Here is a 12,839-nt window from a genome sequence, read left to right as displayed (position 1 = left end):
TTACAGTTCTGAGGCTTTGAAAATGTCCAAACCAATGCATCATCAGAGATTCTGTCTCACCACAGCTTGGCTGCTGGTGATCCTAGACTCATGCCAAGTGGCAGGGCACAATGGTGGCTGGTATCTTCCAAAGTGTCTGCCTTTCTCTCCAGGTGTACTTCCTCTTGGAGCTCAGCTGTGGACAATCAGCCATATGACTTGTCTCTCCCCTCTTCTCTAGGCCTCATTTCTTTCAGCCTGTCAGAGACCTCTTTTCATGCCTCTGTCCTCCACTGACTCCAGCTTCTTGGTGTTTCTCTGTCTCTGCCACTTTTCTGTTTCTGCTTTTCCTTCTCCATTCACAAAGGACTCCTGCAAGAGGGCCAAGACCCACCCTGGGTCAAGCCTCACTGAACCAAGCCTATCAAAGGCCCACAATTGAATCCAGTCCAATCAAAAGGGTCCCACACCCACAGGAACAGACCAATTTTAGAACATAATTTTCAGGGCTCCACAAAAGACTCAAACCAACACAGGTAGTTGTCTGCAACTCTTAGATGCAAAGAAGCTACAGCTCCTGAAATTAATTTGTTAAGGAAAAGACCTTCCTCTTCCTGCTTCCCGGTGGGGTAGGGGGGTTCTGTTAGGGCATGGGAGCCAGGCTGAAGGACTCACGTCTTTATTACAGGCTTCCTTCTACCAACAGGCAGAGGCCCACACCAGGGGCCTTCCATGTTCTGCAAACATCTCTTTGGGGGCCACTGTAACAAGGTAGGTGGCATCTAGCAACACCCTCTGCCTTTTACTTTTTCAGTTGCTGAAAACATGTTCACATTTCTCATGCCATTTATATTAGTCAGCCAAAGGGGTGCTGATGCAAAGTACCAGAACTCTATTGGCTTTTATAAAGAGAATTTATTTGGGGTAAAAGCTTATGGTTACAAGGTCCTAAAGAGTCTAACTCAAGGTTACCAAACTCTATTGCCATGTGTTGAAAAGCAAGATGGTGGGCAACATCAGCAAAGGTTCAGCCTTCTTCCTCTTAAGGTTCCATGGTCCAGCTTCTTCCTATCTCAGCTGTAAGCTGGCATTGGGTTCGTCTCTCTTTCTGGGGCTCATTTCTTTCCAGGCTTAGCTGCTCTGGTCTTTTCATAGCTGTAAACTATCAGGCAAATGGCTCATCTCTCTTCCTGGGACCTCTGTTGTGTCTATGGAGCTGTTTCTCTTCCTGTGTATGTCTACTTCCATCTTCTTGATCGAGTGCCCCTTTATATAGCCCACCAAGGGGGAAGGGACTCAAACCTGCACACCCTAATGACATGGTGGAATCAAAGCCCTAATCTTGATTTAACCAAGAAACTGTAAAGCCTTTGAATTTAAATCAATCAAAAGGTATCATGCCCAGAGGAACAGTCCAGTTTACAAACATAATCAGAATCTCTTTTTGGAATTCATAAGTAATATCAAAATGCCACACCTTTCAAGCCTCACAGCACCCATGAGGAAGCCAGGGCAGAGAGACCCATTCCTGCTTGGCCAGTGAAGACACTGAAGTGCAGGAAGATTCCAAAGGGAAAGGCAGAGCAGGGAAGGATTTTCACTTTCTCACCTATAAAGCAAGATGACAGGACTAGATGACTTACGGAACCTGAAGCACTAATATAATGTGAAGCCATGCCCCCCTTTCCCCAACTGAGTTCAGATCCAGCCCAGGCTTGCCCAGGATTCGTGGGTCTCCCAGATTTCCAAGGGCTAGTCATGGGGGAGAGGAGGGATACAGTGAAGGGAGCCTGGGCCAGTACAGCCCCAGATTAGGGCAAGGTTCTCTAGCTGAGAGTGCCAACTGTGGCCTTGGCCCACAGGCTGTCTCTGCCCACAAACAGTGCTCAAAGCCTGCTTCACAAAAATTTCAAACCCACAGACCCCTCCTTTAATTGCTCCTGCTCCACCCACTGCCAGTCACCAACCTTTTCTGGGCCTCACTTCACTCACCCATACCTTGCCCCACCTAGGTTGCAAAGCAACACAGTTGAGAAACCCATTCTCTTGGCTGATCCTGCCCTCCATGCATCCCCCAACCCCCAAGCTGCCTTCAGAGTGAAAAGGTTCAGGATAAGGGTCTCCACAGTTGCAGGCTGCTCCCTGAGGCTACCACAGCTCTCTAGCTAGGCACTTCCCTCCACACCCAGGAGGCCTGACCTGTGGCCAGGCATAAGGTGGGGCCAAGTCAGTCAGCCAACTGCTCTCAGATACCTCTCTCCATGGGGGTCTCTTGTCCAGCGCCCCATACACACACACATATCCCTGGCTGACTCCAGCCTGTCTCAAGCCCCTGCTGAGCTCCTCCAGCACAATAAGGCTCTTGTATTCCCTGCCCCCACTAGGTCCAGACCTGCTCCCAGACCTGACTGTTTTTCCAGCCTCTGGCAGGTTCCTCCAACTCACCCAGAGAGCTCAGTAGCAGCCAGAATCCCTAACCACTCCCTCTCATAACCCTTCTCCACTTTCCACAACCTCTCTACTTCTCCCTCCCCTGACCCCTACCCCCAGGGATCTGTAGTCCAGCCCCAGGCTCTCCTTACTCTCGATTCAGACTGCCAGGTTGGTTTCTTAAGAAGGCTCAGGCCTCAGTCCGCCCTCTCCTGCAGCCCTGGGTGGGCCCCTCAGGTAAAGGGAAAACATGATAAATTAGTCTACAATAAGGTACTGTGAGTTTTTTATTTTAAGGGAAGACTAGGGGATGAGAGTGAGAAGCTTTGCTCAAAGAAATTAATAAGTCTTGAGTGCACTGTTTGGTACCAAGGCACTTGTACCCTCCTGGTACTCCCTGAAAAGGCAGCATAGGTATGACTTTGGTCCTAGGAAAGTCCAGCACACATTCCTAACATGGAAAATAAAAGAAGGGTCATCATGTCTTTCAGCTGGGTGAGTTCAGGCACTGCCTGGCAGCCATTCTCTCCTTCCCAAATGTCCACCCCCCACCCATTAGATGGGACTGATGGGAAGGTCAGGACAACTGGTAACCTTCAGCACTCATCCCATCTCAGAGGCAAAGAGCCTAAGGCAGCATGACCTGGAGGCCTTGTTAAAAAGTGACTGTTGGGCCCTACCCCAAGTTTCTGATTCAGATCCGGGGGAGAACTTGAGTTTTGGACAAGTTCCCAGGTGATGCAGCTGCTGCTGGCCTGGGAGTCTGACTTTTGAGAACAACTGACTTTGAGGCTGCTCCTCTTAGATGCAGTCAAAAGCATTCTTGGATCCAGGGTCAGAGATTGCTGAGCTCCTAAGACAGAGGTTAACAATGAATCTCAAAGCAGAGGAAAGACTCCCAAAAGGTCTCCATTTCTTGCCCAAAGCAGGACTGTCTAAGCAGCTGACAATGCCAGCTTGTGAGATATAACAGCTAATTTTAGGAAGCAGGGGCTTCCCATACCAACAAGTTTGTGCATCATGCCTTTACCCCAGCTTATCCCAGGCAGAATTTAATGACAGACAAAGATAGCTTGGGCAATCTGAGTGCTATAAGAAAGAGAAAGAGTCTAAAAAAGTAAACAATCAGCAGGGAAGGTCAGGTTAGTTGTAAGTAACCTTTGCCTTCCTAGAAGCAAGGATCTGGACCAGATCCTTGCATCTAGCTCTAGGATCTAAGAGAGGTAACTGTATTTAAAGAGAATTATTTTCTAAATTAAGAAACAAGGGGAAAAGATGTAGCTCAAGTGGTTGAGCACCTGCTTCCCATGTATACAAGGTCCCAGGTTTGATCTCTGGTACCTCCTAAAAACAAATGGAAAAACCAATGCTCACTGGGGAGTGGGTGTAGCTCAGTGGTTGAGCACCTGCTTCCTGTGTATGAGGTCCCTGGTTCAATCCCTGGTACCTCCTAAAGAAAAAAACAAAACACAACACACAAGACCTCTCTGACTGCTCATCATGTCAGTAGGAGGAAAACCTGTCCTACCTGGATTAGAAGGAAGGAGGTAGGCAAACCCTCTAAAACAGTGCGCAAACATGCCCAGGTCAGTCACAGAAGTGGGGTCTGGTTCTGACTGGTGATTTTCCAATTATAGTTGCCTATCTTGTGATGGAAACCTAAGAGCCAATTCCCTCCCCTCAGTTCCTTGCATTCCATCCACCCCTTCCTGGGACCTAAAGCCTTCACCCCTATTCTGTTCACTGCTGCAGTCCCACTAACAAGCATAATTCTTGGCACACTGGAGGGGCAAAAGTATTCCATGAATTAACGCATTCCCTCATGCCTTCAGCATCTACTGGGACTCCACCACCAGAATTCCACTATCCACACTGCAGGTAGTAGTAGGTAAGGTCCTGTTTGAAGCTGAAGAACTGGAGTAAAATCAAGAGGCTGGGAAATTCATGTCTTAAAACTTAAATTTTTAATATCTTTCTTTCCCCCTATTGGGAGAGGCCAAAACAGTCTGGTTGGGTTTAATTACAAATTAATACATATCTTTTGTCATCGTTTAAAAGAAATGAACACTGTGGCAATAAGGGATTATCCTTGGAAAAAGTGAAACCCATATTAACAAAATATGTCATGGAAGAACTTCACTTGGTGATTTCTTTCACTGGCTATTTAAAAGACAAGAAAAGGTCAAATCTCTGCATGTACCCTGGGGCTTGTCTCATGCTGAGGGGAGAGGCCTTGCCCAGACTCAAAAAGCATAGTCAGCTCTACCCATGCCCCAGGCCTGGAGCAAAGGGAGATTATACCCTTTCTTCAGCATTAGAGCAGAAAAGGTAGATCAATAAAGTCCTGCAGCTTCACTTATAAGCTCATGGGATAAAAGGGGGCAAATAGTTAGAGGGAAGGTTTAAAGATGCACAATTTTATTCAACCTTAAAAAAAAAAAGGCTGTATCAATGAGTGAGAGGGAAAACTAAAAAGGAATATTAGTTTTAGTAAGTTTATACATGGTCCCAACTTCATCCATCTCTTCATGTATGCAGACACCATCCTTTCAGCACTGCTCAACCTTGAGATCCCATGGCTGCTCTTGGCTTAGCAGCTTGACGGCAATGGTTAAGAAAAAAAGGTACTCTACACACACACACACGTTTGTGAGCACGTGCATATGTACATAAACACACGCACACACATACATTGTTGCAATAAAATAGTGTGGGAAAGTCAGGGCACCAAGGCCTCTGGGGCTGATGTCCTTCTTTTCATAGTTCCACAAGACAATTCCTACCCACGATCTTCTTTCCCGGCACACTCCATCTTCCCTTAAGATCGCCTGATACTGCAGAGAGTGGAACAAGTCCAGAGAATAAACAGAAATCCTAGAAAATGTGTAGTTAGTGGCACCGTTTACATGTAAAAAAACTACTAGAATCATGAGTTATTTGAGAGCTCTCAACCCTTCCTGACTTCCCTCCTCTGGACCAGGGAACTTGCATGCCTGAATGCTGTATCTTTAAATATTTCTGGCTGAGCCCTCTTGCCACATATGTCAGTAACATTCCAAGCTGGCTGCCACATGTTCAGACTCTGGCCTCCTTCCCTCTCTACTGTAGAGTGCTCTGCTATTTCAAGGGCACGGTGAGGCCATGTGTCTCCCATTTCAGCTCCACCTTCGTTGATCACACACCTCTGAATCAACCAAATTAAAAAAAAAAATTAGTTTCAAAAGAATGTTTATATGTGAAATACCTATTCCTCTTGAGATTATTTTTTAAATTCCACTTGATGAATCTATTAAAGTGATTTAGACAAAGTGTGTGTGCACAAGCACACACAGACACACACGCACAACCACACACCCACAAAATTTAAAGGACTGGGGAAAGGTTGATTCCTGCCAACAGATCTAACAGAGGAAAGCTTATGTGCTGATCAAGTTTTAATAACATGGTTAACAAGAAATGTACACCATTTAGCAAGCACACAAAGACTGTGGGTAGGAACTACTGATCCCTGGAGCATCTGCCTAGCTTTGGAACAGTTTCGATAGTTACTATACTCAGAGAATCCAAGAGGACTGCATGGACAGATGAACCTTTATTTAAAAAAATAGCACTTCAAATAAATTAAAAGGGACAACCGTCAAGTGTTCAAATTGTGAAGAAATAGTTGAAAACCTAGAGAGACTCCAAGCTGCAGTCTTCTAACCTCATTCTTCGTCCAATGGCAAAAACCCACACATCTTAGTACTCCCACTCAATTCTTTTTCCCTTACTGAGACAAGGGAAGCAATTGCAAACAGGAGACCAGACGGAGGAGAAAGCTGCATCTGACTGGAATGAACATTGCCACGTACTTGCTAATACGGGTTTCACTTTATGACCAAACGTATTCTTTCAAAAATAAAAAAGGGGGGAGGGAAGCTGCATGTTTTTAAAAATTGAAATTATTTAGGGATAAAACGCTAACTCTAGTGCCGTTAACAGGCAATAGCAACTTTTTTCCTCCGAAGTCAAACACCATCCCCAGCTGAGCCTTTGTGCTGCAAGCTTTTCAGGAGATGTTACCTAAACTTTATTAAAAGAAAAGAACAAGTTTAAATATAGACACTGGACTAGCCCAGTCTGTATTTTCAAGTCCACATTCTTCATCTGAAGCACTGCGTCCATCAGGGACCTCCCCTGAGGCTGCATGTTTTCAAGTTCACAGTACATGGAACCAGTTTTTCTTTTAAAAATTTTCCTCACTCAGAGCAGCCACGTACAGTGGCCGGTGACGCTGGAACCTTGGGTGGGGCCTTTTCCTACGAGGCCTGGCCAGAGCTGCCCAAGGTTTCTCCTCAATGAGAATCAATGCTGTCATGCTCTATGGATGGGAAAAAAGCAAGAAAATAAAAGCACCTGGTACAGGTTTCATGAGATCCATTCGGATTCGCTATGTCCCAAACCCGCTGCTGAATGCCATTTGTTCACTTTGTATGTGTTGAACAGTTTGTGGCCTAGGAGTCAGTCTCAATTTGAAGAACTGTTATTGGATGCCCCAGAGGTTGATGCAATAGCAGCTCCAGCAGGGCTACTTGTGGAGACTGACTTTCGGATGTGAGGCAGCAAGTACGGGTCACAGGCCAGCTGCTGGACATCGATGCGGTCCTCCTTTCGGTAGGCCAAGCATCGCCGAATAAATGCCTGCAAAGGAAAGTTTCTTAAGGAAGCCTGAAGCAGATAATCGTGAGCCCCCCTAGGGCACCCTCAGGCTCTGTATTAGGTGCCAGGGCCCAGCGCAAACATTTCCTAAGAAGGGGCTTAGCGTCTTTCCTGGAAACCACCAGGCAGACCCAGAGAAGGCAAGGGAAGGAGATGCACTGGCAGTAGGACTTCTATAACTCCTTCTTGCGGAGGTGACTGAGCCATACCTGAAAGCGGGAAAAAGGGGCATGGCCTTTCAATACCTCTGCCCCACAGATCAACCAAAAAATCTCTGCCTTGGTTGGTTTGGATGGAAACAGTTAAATTTCATGGCCCTGCCAATACAGGCCATGGCCTCACATGAACTTCCTGAGGAAGTGGGAATTCTCATGACAAACTACCACCATATGCAGGGAAAGGAGACCAACATTTACTAATACTATAATGTGTCAGAGACTGGTAAGTGCTTCCCCAAGTGTCTCATTTTCCCCTGAAAGGTAATTAAGCCAATGATCAGGCATACAACCTAAGTAGTAAAGGGAAGCCTAAATAGTACTTGTATCTCCAAAAGTACTTCAGACATAAAAACATGCTGTGAGGGGTGTACTGTGGAATCCAAATATACGACCGACATGGAGGTTTACTTTGCATTATCTATGAAAAGGCTAAGCAGTTTCAGTTTCTATGCTATAATGCTAAAGTACTTTAAATTGACTATCTGTGTTTTCTTGCTTGCCTTTTTCCCATTATTTTAACCAGTTTTGTTTAATGAAAGTCTAGTAACAATATTTTAAATAAATCAGTTTTTAAAAATCCAAAACAAATAAAAGGAAAATTAAAATAAAGCTAAAGAACTGCCCGTTGTTTTTTTAAAAATAAAACATCAAATTATTAGTTTTCCAAATTTTTCATGTTTGATTAACAAAATATAAAAGTATAATACCAAGCATGGTTTTTCAAAATCAAAGTCATTTATAGGAAGTTGCTTGGTAAAAGCATCTGGAAGACAAAAACAAACTCAGAAAAATGCACATAAATGATCCGATCCCTGGCCTTTAAAAATGAAACTTTATTTGTGAGAATTCTGGAACTGCATTTAAACTGGTTATCTTGGGTTGAATGCTAGTCAAATACACTCCTTTTACTTTGAATTTTCTCTCTATACATCTGTCAGTGATTGATTGAAACAGAAATCATCACATTGTTGCCTTGATGGAAATCTTCAACTGCTTCCCATCACATTTTACAATCTACCCCTAGTCCTCTTCTCCTACCACTCTCCCCTCTGCTCAGCCTGATCTGTGGACCTGCCAAACTCACACTCACATCTGAGCTTTACACACTTCTCTCTGCTCAGAATGCTCTTCCCTCAAATCTACGCATGGCTCCCACCTTCACATCATTCATCACTGCTCAAAAATGTCACTTCATTACTGAGGTCTTCCTGACCATGCTGTATCTACAAGAGGGTTTGTACCTTCCCATCTCCCTTACTCTGACTTATTTTTTTCATAACATTTATCACTATCTGAAATGCATCTGTTCTTTGTTTTATTGTTCATCTCACCTAGTGGAATGTAAGGTCCCTGAGAACCTTGTCTGTGCTGTTCATTGCTGTCTCTTTACAGTTCCATCTCCACTACCAAGCACAGTGCCTAGTGCTTAGCAGGCACTCAATAGATATTTGGAGTGGAGGAGAGGAGGGAGTTGGACAACTGCACATTTAGAAGGAGGAGGCTGAGGCAGACTGGAGAAAATGAGTGGAAAGATTTGGAGGTATTTCTGTATTATTCATCGCATGTCCACCTAAACAGTCTTCTGAAGTTTTAGGAACCATCTGTTCACTATTTATTGAATCAACACCATACTTTGACAAAAGAGGTATAAGAAGATAGTCTCGAAAGACCTGAGAGATGAGGCAAATTAAGCATCTGTCAGGCAACTTACCCAAATCCCTTTTTCAATGCTAGATGACAGTTTGATGTGGGTAATAAGCACAAGTGTGAAACACTACCAAGTGTTAGGCACTACAGGTCACTTAAATCATATAATAAACTTTCAGGAAGGTACCTTTGTTTTCATTTTACCAATAGAGAAAAGGAGCTCAAAGGCTGAACTTGCCCAAAACGGACAGCTACGAAATGCAGAGCTTACAACAAATTTAGTGTATCAAGCTTCAAAAGCTTGGACCCTCTCCACTAAACTGGCCTTCTCACAGGATAGCCAGGAAAAGTATACTTCCCTTAGGAATGTATTACAGGACTTCTTCCTTGCTGATTTACTTTTTAGGTTATGTAAAGCTTAAATTATTGAATCAATGGGTGCAGAGTCATTGGTTACGAGTTATAAGTACCTGCTAAGAAGTTAATTCTTGCCATGTAGTACATCAGCCAAACCATTCTGAAAAGAGGCTCTTTCCTAACTTACTTCACTTAGATGCACTGTGAGGGGACAGCAGAAACCAAAAGCTGAGAAAAGGGATTATATCTCTAACTGTTTACTTTGACTTTAAAAATGCCAACGACCACAGCATTAGATGGGGTTGGCCACCTATCCAGGTAGGGCTACTTAACATATAAAAATAAATAACATAGCAAGGAAAATCTATGGGTAGCTACTAAATGTTGGTCTGCACATGTGTAAGACTGAAGTGATTATTTATAATTTCCTTTTTCCACCTAGCATTGCATGTTTCCTTTGCCCAAATTAGTTTTTTAGTAATATCCTTACCAACTGCTACATAATTTACTGTCTTGACTACTCACTTGCCATTTAATTCTACAATGCCTGGTACTCTTGATTAATTTCTCCTGTGTGGGCCTTAGGTCCCCAACTTAATCACAACCCCTGAACTGGGACTAAGTTGAGTATCCATCATATTGCCCACAATGCCTAGGATACTTCTGCTGAAAAGCCTGCTCTCCCTTTCCATTTCTGACAATAGTCTTTGTCATGGATTAAAAAATCTACCCACCTGAAAAAAAAAATCTGCCCATCACTATTCCCATTACTGGAATTGGGGAATGGAGTAGATAGGGTGTGAACAATATTCTTCTGTTTTTCTTAGGAATATTAATTCATGCATATACTAATGCTTTTAGTGACTACTGAATTTTGTATTAAGTAATCCATCCAGTGTTACCAAAAGAAATAACGCAGAAAGCAAAACAACTGTTTCAGCTGACTAGTGAATCAAAACTTACCTTTGCTTCAGGTGTTACTACTGGCTTTGGTGGAAACTGTACTTCAGTAGCTTTAAGAATAGTATTCTCTTGTAGAATGTCTTGCTGGGACTGGTTATGACCAAAAGGCTATCAGGTAAAAACAAACAAAGAAATAAATAAAGAACACAATTCAAAACCACAGGTAAGAGAAAGGAGAAGACATCTCCCATGAGAATTGCTGGAAGGAATTTTGAAGTTCATCTCCTCTAATCCTCTTGTTTTACGGATAAAAGGGGGAAAAGCTCAGAGCTTAAGCAACCTGGTTCATGGTAAAACATCTAGGTCAAAGCAGAGCTGGAACTAGAAGCATCTCCTATATCATAATACTACTGCTAAGCTTTGCTGACAACAAAGAAATAGAAGATTCAGAAAAAGAACTAGCAACCTCTTTTGCTCTAAGTGATACCCGTGGGCTTAAGCAGTACATACATGTGTCACTGGCAGACCCATAACACAGATAAAAAGAGATGAAAAAAGGAAGTAAAATGGAAGGAGTAGAGAAAAGACAACAGAAAAATGGAGGAAAAAACAGTGTTGGGGCAACTTAGTGACTTCATCTGTGTTCCATGCTCCAAACTGCCTTTTTAAAAAAAGTAAATTCTTTAGGCTCAAGCTCTCAGTCATCTCTACAGTGTTTCTACTGAGAGATTTTTTTTTAAAGGTTTATTTTTTTATTTATTTCTCTCCCCTTTCCCGCCCTAGTTGTCTGCTCTCTGTGTCCATTCGCTGTGTGTTCTTCTACATCTGCTTTGTATTCTTGTCAGTGGCACCCAGAATCTGTGTCTCTTTTTGTTCCATCAGTTCTCCGTGTGTGCAGCGCCATCCCTGGGCAGGCTGCACTTGTTTCACACTGGGCAGTTCTCTTTACGGGGCGCACCTCTTGCGCGTGGGGCTCCCCTGCGCGGCAGGGCACTCCTTGCATGCATCAGCACTGTGTGTGGGCCAGCTCATCATACAGGTCAGGAGGCCCTGGGTTTGAACCTTGGACCTCCCATGTGGTAGGCGGATGCCCTAACTGTTGGGCCAAATCTGCTTTCCTCTACTGAGCGATCTTACACAGTTCTTTCTAGATAACCTCTACCACTATTTTTGGCAGCACTTCATTATTAGAGATTATAAACCATAAGTAAGCCTTATTAATTCTGAACAGTTTCCTCATTTTAGACAGGCAGGATAAAGAAACAAAGACCAAGGAGAAGGAGGAAGCTGAAATTGAATGACAAGCTTGGTCTGGGGATTGTAATCAAGGTATTAAGAATCCAGAGGGATTGCAGAATTACCAACAGGGTTATAACCACAGCCTAACAGGAGCACTGAAACACACTGAAAACAGAAAAATGGATGTACATACACAACTAGATCCTAATGTATACATTTATAAGATATTATGCTCACGAGAAAAACACAAATGTGAAAATCTATTAGGTATAGTTTATTACCTAGGTTATTACTTGATCAAATATGCCATTCCGATTAGAAGTTAACAGAAGAGTAATATTTTCTCATACTACCTCCCCAGTACAGAAATGTAAAGCATACTTTCATTATTAATAATCTTTAAAAAATGGGGTGATTGGTAATAAAGAACTCTGGGAATGTAAGGGTCCTAGGACTCTTAAGAATGGCTCTTGGGGGAAGCGAATTTGGCTCAATGGACAGAGTTTCTGCCTACCACATGGGAGGTCCAGGGTTCAAACCCAGGGCCTCCTGACCCTTGTGATGAGCTGGCCCACGCGCAGTGCTGACATGCGCAAGGAGTGCACCCTGCAAGGAGAGCCGCCTAGCGTGGAAAAAGTGCAGCCTGCCCAGGAGTGGTGCTGCACACACGGAGAGCTGATGCAGCAAGATGACGCAACAAAAAGAGACACGGGTTCCCGGTGCCGCTGATAAAAATACAAGCGGACACTGAAGAACACACAGCGAATGGACACAGAAATCAGACAACTGGGGAGGACAGGGGACGGGGCAGGGAAATAAAGAAAAAATAAATCTTTAAAAAAAAAAAGCCTCTTGGGAAGATGGCATACTTTAAACTATTTTATATAAATCCCTATACATACTACCAGAATAAAAAAATGTTTTGGATCTAATTGAGAATTACATTTTCAACAGTCCTACAGAATTCAATAGGTGTCCTAGGATAAAAAATTCCTGCATATATATATATGCAGGAAATATATAAAATTATTATTAAGTCTGTAGTTCAGGATTCCATTTTGTATAACCATTGATCAACTCTAAGAGAATAACCCATACAGAAATATTCCTGTATATGTGCCATTCAAGAAGGAAGTCAAGCCACTACACCTGCCGTTCTTTCTTACCTTCCTTCCATAAAGACACTGGTAGAAGATCACACCCACTGACCAGACATCAACTTTATTTGAGATCTTTGGTGGTTCTTTCCCAACCACAAAACACTCTGGTGGTAAATACCTGAGACAAAAGGGAAATCAAAGTTCTTACAAAAATGATGGTATAAATCTAAATAGTCAAAAAGGTAAAGTAGATGACCTTGTTGGAAAT

At 43.3% G+C, this 12,839-nt stretch overlaps 1 protein-coding gene across 4 annotated transcripts in view; it reads right to left on the bottom strand.

Moving 5' to 3' along the window:
• Positions 1-4,350: 4,350 nt before the first annotated feature.
• Positions 4,351-12,839, bottom strand: part of LOC131277464 (serine/threonine-protein kinase tousled-like 2) — a 108,749-nt gene continuing 100,260 nt past the window's right edge. For 3 of the 4 annotated variants that reach the window (XM_058292514.2, XM_058292515.2, XM_058292512.1), the window contains 3 exons: positions 12,638-12,749; positions 10,293-10,400; positions 4,351-7,089 (listed from right to left, as the gene is read on the bottom strand). In XM_058292514.2, coding sequence (XP_058148497.1) covers positions 6,916-7,089; positions 10,293-10,400; positions 12,638-12,749 — 394 coding nt within the window. In that variant the 3' untranslated portion in view covers positions 4,351-6,915. The remainder of the gene's footprint in view (positions 7,090-10,292; positions 10,401-12,637; positions 12,750-12,839) is intronic. The other variant, XM_058292513.2, reaches the window with a different exon arrangement.

The sequence above is a fragment of the Dasypus novemcinctus genome, unplaced genomic scaffold, assembly GCF_030445035.2.
Source record: "Dasypus novemcinctus isolate mDasNov1 unplaced genomic scaffold, mDasNov1.1.hap2 H_5, whole genome shotgun sequence".
Classification (NCBI taxonomy): Eukaryota; Metazoa; Chordata; class Mammalia; order Cingulata; family Dasypodidae; genus Dasypus; species Dasypus novemcinctus.
This window is presented reverse-complemented; position numbering and strand designations above follow the sequence as displayed.